This window comes from Leguminivora glycinivorella, chromosome 14, assembly GCF_023078275.1.
Source record: "Leguminivora glycinivorella isolate SPB_JAAS2020 chromosome 14, LegGlyc_1.1, whole genome shotgun sequence".
Taxonomy (NCBI): domain Eukaryota; kingdom Metazoa; phylum Arthropoda; class Insecta; order Lepidoptera; family Tortricidae; genus Leguminivora; species Leguminivora glycinivorella.
In genome coordinates this window covers 16644100-16653205 of record NC_062984.1, presented here as the reverse complement: position 1 = coordinate 16653205, position 9106 = coordinate 16644100, and the positions used below count along the sequence as shown (strand labels likewise).

The following is a 9106-nucleotide window of genomic DNA, read 5'->3' as shown; positions in this document are numbered from 1 at the left end:
TTTGACGGTTATTTTATTTCATTTTTACACGGCGAACTAATAGCTCTGTCTTCTCTTCACTATATTTAAGGATATACAGTACCTTATCGTTACGAAAAAAGTGAAATCGACAACAAAATAAAAATATGCCCATCTAGAATTGAACGTATCTGGGTGAATCAACTTTTTCTTGCCTGTTATTGCCATGGTTACGGTCCCCTGATTTACGCTGGTTTTATGCAAAATTATGCTACTTAAACTGTGCAAACATGCATTTTTCTGGTGTAAAATCTGATTCACCCACCTTACATATTACTTTAGGTAGGTCATGTCAGGTAGTCTAGCACAATGTGCACCCTCTTGAGTGATGCGTCGATACTTGATCTAACCAGGTGTGTTCGACCGCCAGGTCATTGTCATTTAAAACGCCATATACCTACCAAATAATACTCTTTAAAATATATTTTTGAATATTTTTATTACTATAACTATTATGGCAAAACATAAGAAAATATTATTATGAAACACCTTACTGTTGACATTATAAAGCAATAGCGATAATCAGAATAAGTTAAAGTACCAATACCACCAAGAACGTTTTAAAAGATTAAGCGCGGATCCAGTTAGGACCCCCCCCTTCCCCAGAGTCATAAAAATTGACTACGTGCAACCCCCCGGAGTACGAATCTGAATCCGCCTTTGTTAAACATTAAGTTCATATCTGCTAGAAGTCTTATGATAATATTGATAATAGCATTCTAAAGTATGTATAGTATAACTTTAATTTTCATGGTACCTTTTCAATCAGGCCAATAATGCTTTAATCCCATCACACTATTTTTTATGCCGTTTACTTTCTCCTAATTCTGAATACCACTACTTATAAAAAATAAGAATAAAGACATTATACTATTTATAATTATATGCTATAGCGCCGTGAAAGGAAAATCGTTTTGAGCTTTGTCAACAATCAACAAATTCACTATGAGATCAAACTGCGGCAACAAGCGTCACTGTGCAATGTCAAGTAGACATAGAGGTCTCAAAATCTATAGGTAAGATACAGGGGGGGCAATTACGACTGGGGGTCAAATATCAACTACTCGATATGTTTCATGTTTTACGATATTTGTATTATTAAATAGTGTTAAAAATCTATAAGTTGAACCCCCCCCTCCCCGAAAATGCCCATCTGTACCTTAATAAATAACTTTAATGCATGCATTTATAAAAATATCGAAATAAAAGGGTAGATCTTCAAGAGGCGTTTGACTGCTGAAACGTCATTCCATGCATAAAAAATTAACAACTATAAAATGAATAGAAGTATAAAACTTAACAGTTGGTATAACTTAATGTAAAAGTACCTACCAAATGTGATACGTAACCATCTATCTCATTTACGTAAGTCCTCAATCAATCAACAAATAAAATTGTATTTATACCTGTAACTTGGGTGAGATTAACCCATTAATATACCTGAACGTTTATGTAAATTTTGTACATTACACTTGTCTTCAAAATATCAATCTTTTGGGCTCTTTTTACAGTACGAACTCATACACGAAAAAAAAAAACTATTACATGGTGCGTTTATTCAGCCCAATTTCCTGGGGCCCATTTCTCGAAGCTACAAGTTACAATTTACAAGTGGTTGTCAATGTCTAATATGACAAGTTGGAAAGAGACTTGCGCTTGTAATTTGTAACTTTCAGTTTTGAGAAATGGGCCCCTGGGGCCTATTGCATAACAAGTTACAACTCATATTACAAGCGGTAGTCCCTCTCCAATTCATTTTATAAGAAAGAGAGTTCCACTTGTAATACAAGTTGTAAATTGTTATGCAATAGGCCCCTGGTGTGTGTATATTTGTACAAGTTTCATGCTTAATAAATAATATATACCCATTATTGTTCTGTGGAGGTCGACTATGTTGTAAAGATATTATATTTTCATCACTTTTTACTAGTAGGTGTAGGACTGTAGGTACATTGAGTATCAAACATTTTAGTAACTATGTATTCTGATTAGATCTAAAGAGATTTTATACTGTAAATTTGTTAACTGTCCTATCTAAGATGTAGATGCATATTATTAGTAAACTAACACACGAAAATAAGCTTTTTGCATATGAAATAAGGCAAAAATTGCACTAGAATAAATTATTACACAATATCATTCCCAAACAGAAAGGAATTATAAAGCTAAATGTAGTGAAATAAGGACCAATTTATAAGATCAACTATCATCCTCAGAATAATCATCAAACTGTCCATCGGACTCATACTGCTGTGGTGGATGGCACATCACCGGTGGCGTGTGGTGATCAGAAGGGCACAGGTTACCATTGTCCATGGCTTTCTTCACGAAGGATATCCAGTAGGGCTTGCCTTTTGGGCGCTGGTACTCCACATTGCATGGCTCCCAGTAGGAATCAGAGTCCCAGTCTTCAGGAGAGCTTGGTGGTGCGTTTTGTGGTTCTGAAATTATATTTGGAGCAAATTAACTATTGTATTTTCAGGTAGTCTATCATGCCAGAAAAAATCAATTATATTAATAAATGAATTTGTGTAAAATGCAGTATTCAAATTATTATTTTTTTTTGCATGTATTTGCTGATTTTGAATTGTTTTAGCTTTTGGTTTTTTAAAATATGTATTCAAAATATTTTCTTACGAATAAATTTCCTTAATCAGAAATTATTTTTTTAGTTATTACAATAGATAAACTTCGTTTTTTAAGTAACAATAGGTTTAATGTCTTACCTCCATCTGAGCTACTCTTTTCATTAATACTTCTGATTATTTCTTCATCATCAGTTGTGTCTGGAGAATGTTCACTCTCAGGCTTTTCTACTTCAAGTTTTCTGCAAAAAGGTTGCAACATATATAATTTTAAAGTAATGACATGTATCTAAAAATAAAAAAAATAGTATAATAAAAATATGCCAACCTCCCGCTTAATCGATCGGAGTTATGAAGTCTCAATTTCTCTCTCTTTTCTAAATAATCTTCATCATCAGGCTCTTCAAAGTAGTTTTGTGCCAAATCAAGCTCTGGTATGTTTTTAATGTCTGAAGGATACACCCATATATTGTTGTCATACAGATCCAGGACCTTCAAGCTGGTAAGCTCCATTATGTTCTCAGGTATCATGCAAAGTTCATTGACTGCCAGGCACAGGATGGTCAACTTTTTTAACTTGACTATATTATCAGGTACATACAGTATGCTGTTAAAAGACAATATACAGATCTCCAGATTTTCTAATTCACAAAATTCTGCAGGTAACCCGTTAAGGTTGTTTTGTGACAAATTTATTTCTATTAAATTTTTAAACATGCTTATCTGGGGAGTAATGGTGTATATATGTGTGTTAGTTAAGATTAGTCTTTGACTATCACAGCATTGGTTGAGCCCTTGGCATGGCAGCTCCTGCAGGTGATTTGCAGCATAACAGCTCCAGTCTGGAGTTCCAAGGACAAGCTCTTTTGCATTTGGGAAAGTGCCAAGGAATCTTAAGTACTTGCCTAACCTACAATTATACAATGCCACATGTGTTAGCTGAGTGTTATATTGCAGAAGCTCGTCAACATATCCATTTAAGAATTCTGCTATGTGTATATTACAACTAATATCTAATCTACACAGGTTTCTAGGACATTCCAACCATATCCAAAGCGGAGGGCACCTCAAGTCGTTGCTGGATAAATTGAGATTTTCTATGTCATTACAGAAGCTTGGAGTTTCGTTGAAATACTGTAGTTTGTTGTGAGAAATATCGAATACTTGCATTTTTTCATGTTTCATAACAGTCTTTGGAACCTCAACAAGTTTATTGTGCGACAAATTTAGGCAGCGTAAACATGGTGGAAAAATTGTACCCTCATCGATTTTTTCAAGGTTCTTATTGCTAAAATCGATTTCTGTAATGTTTTGAAAGTTTTCTATATGCATATCAAAATTTGATATCCCATTAGGAATTCCCTTTGTTTCTTGTACTTCATTTTTATCTGTAGTTTCTCTGATTTCAGCAATATCCTTCAGGTGTTTTTGGCTGAAGTCTATTTCTGCTGTGTTTTGCAAGTTTTCTGATACGTGAAGTACGCAAGATTTTGATATTCCGTTGGGAATGTTCTTTATCTGTTTACCTTTATCCACAATGTTATTAGCCATTATCTTATAATATTAACCAATGTTAATTAAAACTACTTCATAATATTTAATTTTCCAACGAAGTAAAGTTTGTTTTGTTTGCTAAAATATTTTGAGGTTACAAAATATGTCAACTTGACAGTTTAGTTTTTTTTCGATATCGGGAAGATTAGGCAAAAGAATGTTAACATACAGCCAGTGGTAGGAAATCTCATGACATTCATCCATGTTGATCTACATAATAATCAAAAATTAAGGAAGTTGTAATTCGTCAAATACAAAAAAACGTTGGGTGCGTTTCAGTATAATCATTTTCATAGCTTGTCATAAAATACACTGCAACACACCGAATCTTCTAGTAAAAAGGCGCTTAAATTTATATTTTCTGAGCGAGGAGCACTCTCAAATACTTTTAATTTTTTTTTTCACTTTTCTAAGTATATAAAGGTTTATTAAAGATCCAAATCAAATTTGAAAGCGGGTTACATTTTCCGATAGAGTAATCTCTTTTCTACTGACAAGGTCGCTGTATCAGACAATAGTCAATTGTTAATAACTGGCACCTCTTTAGGTGTATTCAGGTAATCCCGAATATAATTGAAATTACTCATACTTCGCTGAATCTGAATATCATTTTTGACCTGCACACTGCGCATTAGAATTGCGTAACTCCTTATCAAGTTCTATGTTTTGTAATTCATCTCGATTTTGTAAACACCCTCAATGGTTATTTCCTTACACTACAAAGGAAACCAGCATAAACAGCAATATGTAAACATTTTCCGGTAATACCGTAAAAATCTCTAATCACCTAGCAGTCGCTACGAGAGGTCCTTTGTAAAATGATTGTCAAAAAACATTTTCTCGCGTTATGTTCGTTCGTTTTAGTAGCAATAGTAGGTGCTGCTAAAAACTCGGAAGAGGCTAAACCAGACATAGCAAGAGTAGCAGCGGTAGGGAAAACGAGACGAGCTAAAATGGGTAAGCGTCAAAAATGCTTAATACATTTGCTATAATATTTCAGTAGGTACCTAAGGATATTATCTCAATTAAAATTTAAATATGTAATCATACCCACATGTTGGCCTTCATTATAATAAAAGCAGATACTCACTGCGATCATAAAAGAATACTTAGATATTATATTGCTGTAGAAAATTTTATCGATTGGTCCCCGGCAAGTTGGGTTAATTTAAACTTCCCCCACACACCTACTGAGTTCCGTTCTCATTTAGAAACTACGTGATGGTTTTAAATGAAATTTAACACATACAATGATAATGATGTATTTCTTAGCTGCTGTTATGGACGATGCTTAGTTTATATTACTCGAGCTTAAAAATCGAACGAAATAGGGCACCAACAAATGTATAAAAATCTTAAATTCGCGGTAACATGAAATAAGTTGATTTACCATAGGTATCCTATTGAAAAATACGCAGTTTCAATATCTTCCTACCTAGTAAGTCATTTTAAAATAAAAGCGTAATTTTTACGTTTGTGCCTCTGGAGAACCGCGGACTCTTAAGTGACCTAACCTTAACCCAACCCCACCCTTATAGTAACCCAATGAACCTATTAAGAACGAGCAGAAACATTTTAATGCAACTTAAAACTTTTTTTCTTTTCTAGAGGATAAAACTTCCGTCGGTACATTAAACAACGTGATAACTCAAATTCAAAATCTACCTAACATGGATTTGGGCAAAAGATTCAGGACGCCGTGCAAAACAGGGAACCGATGTGGAAAGGTAATTTAGAAGCTTCCCGTCCCTAATTAATTTAATGTTAAGGGGTCCACTTCACTCACTATCAGTTTGCCAGATGTTATCGACCTTTAAGACGTAAAAAGCGACAGCAATTGAGAGGCAGTTATTGCCGGCTCACTATAAACAGTTCATCCTATAAACAGTTCGCAGGTCATCCTATAAACAGTTTTTTCTACTATTTACTCCCGAACTGTTATTCGTCATTTACAGGGTCGTATACATCTTTAAAACCCTATATAAAAGTCTATTCCCCAAAGCTAGCGTCCGCCGGCTTTCCGCGCATGCGCGCAGTATCGAAAAAACTGAAAACGCATTGTTTGGCTTTGTAACCATGGCAACGCATTGTCATAACGATACTACGCGCGTGCGCGGGATGGCTTTGGGCAGCTGAGCTGACAGTGCAAACCTTTGCGTCAAAGTGTGAATTTCACGAAAGTTATTCAAGAAAACTATTGAAAACTAAATGCATGGTCGTAGAAAAAGTTTTGTATGCAACAGTGTTTAACTGAGTCAAAAAATACTCGTGGCGTCTTAATAACAATTTTCGGCTTCGCCTCAAATTGTTACCCACACCACTCTTCTTTTTTGACCTCCTTTAAACGCCTGTTGCATAAAATACTATTATTAGCATTGGAAAAAAAGCATATCACCTAGTAAAAATCTTTAGAGCCTTTTGGCAGGTCGTGGTTAGAGGTACTCAACTCAGGTGGTGATTACTCAGGCACAGCGACTTTGCGAGTAAAAAACTGGCAATTCAAAAATGATGTTCTAAGAGAAGTTGACCTACCTAGGTTTACAAAAACTGAATTTTGCACCTTTTATTGGATAAGTTCTGCTTGTTTCAGTACGAGTAGGTACATTTAAGAGTTACACACCCTAATAGTCCCTAACCATTCTAAACAGATTATAAGAAGACTGATGGTACCGAAGTTGGCGCAACTGGAAAACACCATCATGGGCATCATGAAGGAGATAGCCAAGATGCCACCGGGAGCGCGACTTCCCGATAAGTTCACCAAGACGGAGCCTATCAAACTGCTGCTGGACCAGAATTATAAGTAAGGCTTAGTATATGCTTAAAGATCAAAATCTTATAAGGGCTGGTACAGACAAACTGCAACGCAAGCGCAAGTTGTATGAGAACTGCCCGCCGATTTTGAAGTTGGCCTACAGTCAGCGCGCAGTTCTAATGTTGTAGTTGCAGTCAGGTATTGGCCGTGTGGTGACGGGTTAAGAATTTCACCACCCCCTTTCTTCCCGTGGGTGTCGTAGAAGGCGACTGTGGGATATGGGTTAAATTGTGGCGTAGGCGAGAGGCTGGCAACCTGTCACTGCAATGTCACAGTTTCGTTTTTTTTCAACCCCTTATTTGCCAAGAGTGGCACTGAAACCTGAGTAGTTTCATGTGCTCTGCCTACCCCTTCATGGGACACAGGCGTGATTGTATGTATGTATGTATTGGCCCTATCTGGCTCTGAGGGCTAATAGCTGGCGCGTTGTACGAAGCTCACCCTGGTGCGTGTGATGCTATTGGCTGTTCTTCGATAACCCCATTGACTGGGTCTATGCACTCGAACTCTCGTAGGACCTAGCTAGGGCCAATAACTATAAAATCACCCTATACACAGACTAAACTAAACCATTTTAATCTTCCAGGGAGGAAGTATGCACAGACAAACTGGAGACCTGCCTGAAAGAAGACAAGCGACGCAAGCGCATACTCAAGAAGTTGTTCTTTAAAAAGTACAACGGGCTAAGGCAGGAACTCATCGGTTACGGGGGCCGACGACTTTGGGGAGGGGAGGGTAACTTGTTCTACAGGAAGTAATGCGAAAGGGGAGTAGGGATGAATGTTTCGATGATTTAGTACCTAGATATATGTTTACACACTATTGCTACTGTTACTTAGTGTAGGTAGTAGGTAAATATTCAGTGTTTGTTTCAGTTGAAAGAGCAATAAATGTTTTTGCAGTATATTGAGTTTGAATTATCCTCGCAACAACGACTTATATAATAACTGAAATGCATGGGAAATCTTTAAGACTGAGAACCAGATATGTATATCAAGGGTTTACTGGTGAAACCCGATAAATCGAGATTATTTTTCGTTGAAATAAGAAAGTGTAAATTGCATGTTGTTCGAATTTCAAGAACCATCAGTTTGGTCAACTAATCGGGTTTCACCAGTAAACCCTCGATATGTGCTCGTAACTCAAATAAATGCGCTTCGCTGCGGGATTCGAATCAAGGACCACCGGCTTAGCAGGCTTAGCATCCACTCTTAGGGTTTCCCCAAACCTATATAAGGTACAGCAGGGCAAATCTTGACTGGGGGGGCCATTGTCGAGTCGAGTCCAATGCGCGCAGCGGTGCAGACGCATTGATGGTTTAATTAAATTATAATTGCGAAATCAGCGCGCGCGCTTTGCCGCGACCGGTAATCGACACGATGGCAGATTCCAAACCGAATCAAACCATCGTAAACGAATTCCTCGCTTTCCTTCAAGAAAAAGACAAGCTGTTACTGGAAGGGGCGATGGATGCGGCAGCTGCTTTCCGGATGTCTTCGCGTGCGTCGAAGTTTTCCGTGGACGACATCTGTGAAGCGAAGAGAGTGTTGTGCGAGTCCCTTGGGATTGCCGGCACCTATGTACCTCACCGGAGAGGAGACGAAACCGGGAAGAAAAGTCTCGAGGACATTAAGAAGATCCTGAAGGAGTACAAAGACCGGATTCCGGAGTTTGTTGCGACGGATATCATCGTTCCGCCGTACGATCCGGATAACGTCGACGTTCGCAGCTTGTTTAGGGAAATCGTGGCCCTAAAAACAAGTTTAGCCGCAGTTATCTCGAAGTTTGAAGCTAGCATGGAAACGATTACCGAGTTACGCAACGAAATCAAATGTTTGCGTTATGCTCCAGCTCGGTCAGCTGTTTCAGACTTAGAGTGCGATCATCGACCTACGGACACTCGTGTCGTGTCGGTTAGTTTGCACGCTGCTGACGCTGTAAAAAGTGCTGCACGTGCCGCCGCCCCGCGCGCGCCCCTCCCTCCGCGCGCGCGGCCGACTCCTATTTCGTCGAAATCACGGTGTCAGCGTGCATACGCTGACGTCACCGCCGGCCAGTCTACTGCAACTAGCCGGGTCAATGCACCAACTACAAAGGGATGTGAAGTACGGGCACCTGCCAAGGAAAATACTTC

General features: G+C 38.1%; 2 protein-coding genes across 2 annotated transcripts; one reads left to right on the top strand and one right to left on the bottom strand.

The window, feature by feature from the left end:
- Positions 1 to 1712: 1712 nt before the first annotated feature.
- On the bottom strand, positions 1713 to 4831 carry LOC125233231 (leucine-rich repeat and death domain-containing protein 1-like). The gene is made up of 3 exons (XM_048139147.1): positions 2932 to 4831; positions 2745 to 2845; positions 1713 to 2459 (listed from the first exon to the last, which is right to left on the bottom strand). The coding sequence occupies exons 1-3, from the start codon at positions 4152 to 4154 to the stop codon at positions 2218 to 2220; spliced, it is 1566 nt and encodes a 521-aa protein (XP_047995104.1). The 5' UTR covers positions 4155 to 4831; the 3' UTR covers positions 1713 to 2217.
- Positions 4832 to 4941: 110 nt separating this feature from the next.
- Positions 4942 to 7876, top strand: LOC125233233. Its single transcript, XM_048139150.1, has 4 exons — positions 4942 to 5114; positions 5766 to 5884; positions 6806 to 6960; positions 7559 to 7876. Exons 1-4 carry the CDS (start codon positions 4976 to 4978, stop codon positions 7728 to 7730), a joined length of 585 nt encoding a protein of 194 aa, XP_047995107.1. The 5' UTR covers positions 4942 to 4975; the 3' UTR covers positions 7731 to 7876.
- Positions 7877 to 9106: the final 1230 nt, after the last annotated feature.

What these genes read in the sequence shown, in the direction of transcription:
- LOC125233231 (XM_048139147.1), bottom strand. Translation starts at nt 4,154, where the DNA reads ATGGCTAATAACATTGTGGATAAAGGTAAACAGATAAAGAACATTCCC. An exon ending in TCCGATCGATTAAGCGGGAG is followed by an intron (nt 2,846 to 2,931) that starts GTTGGCATATTT and finishes ACCTTTTTGCAG; the next exon opens with AAAACTTGAAGTAGAAAAGC. An exon ending in AAAGAGTAGCTCAGATGGAG is followed by an intron (nt 2,460 to 2,744) that starts GTAAGACATTAA and finishes ATATAATTTCAG; the next exon opens with AACCACAAAACGCACCACCA.
- LOC125233233 (XM_048139150.1), top strand. Translation starts at nt 4,976, where the DNA reads ATGATTGTCAAAAAACATTTTCTCGCGTTATGTTCGTTCGTTTTAGTA. An exon ending in AACGAGACGAGCTAAAATGG is followed by an intron (nt 5,115 to 5,765) that starts GTAAGCGTCAAA and finishes TTTCTTTTCTAG; the next exon opens with AGGATAAAACTTCCGTCGGT. An exon ending in CTGCTGGACCAGAATTATAA is followed by an intron (nt 6,961 to 7,558) that starts GTAAGGCTTAGT and finishes TTAATCTTCCAG; the next exon opens with GGAGGAAGTATGCACAGACA.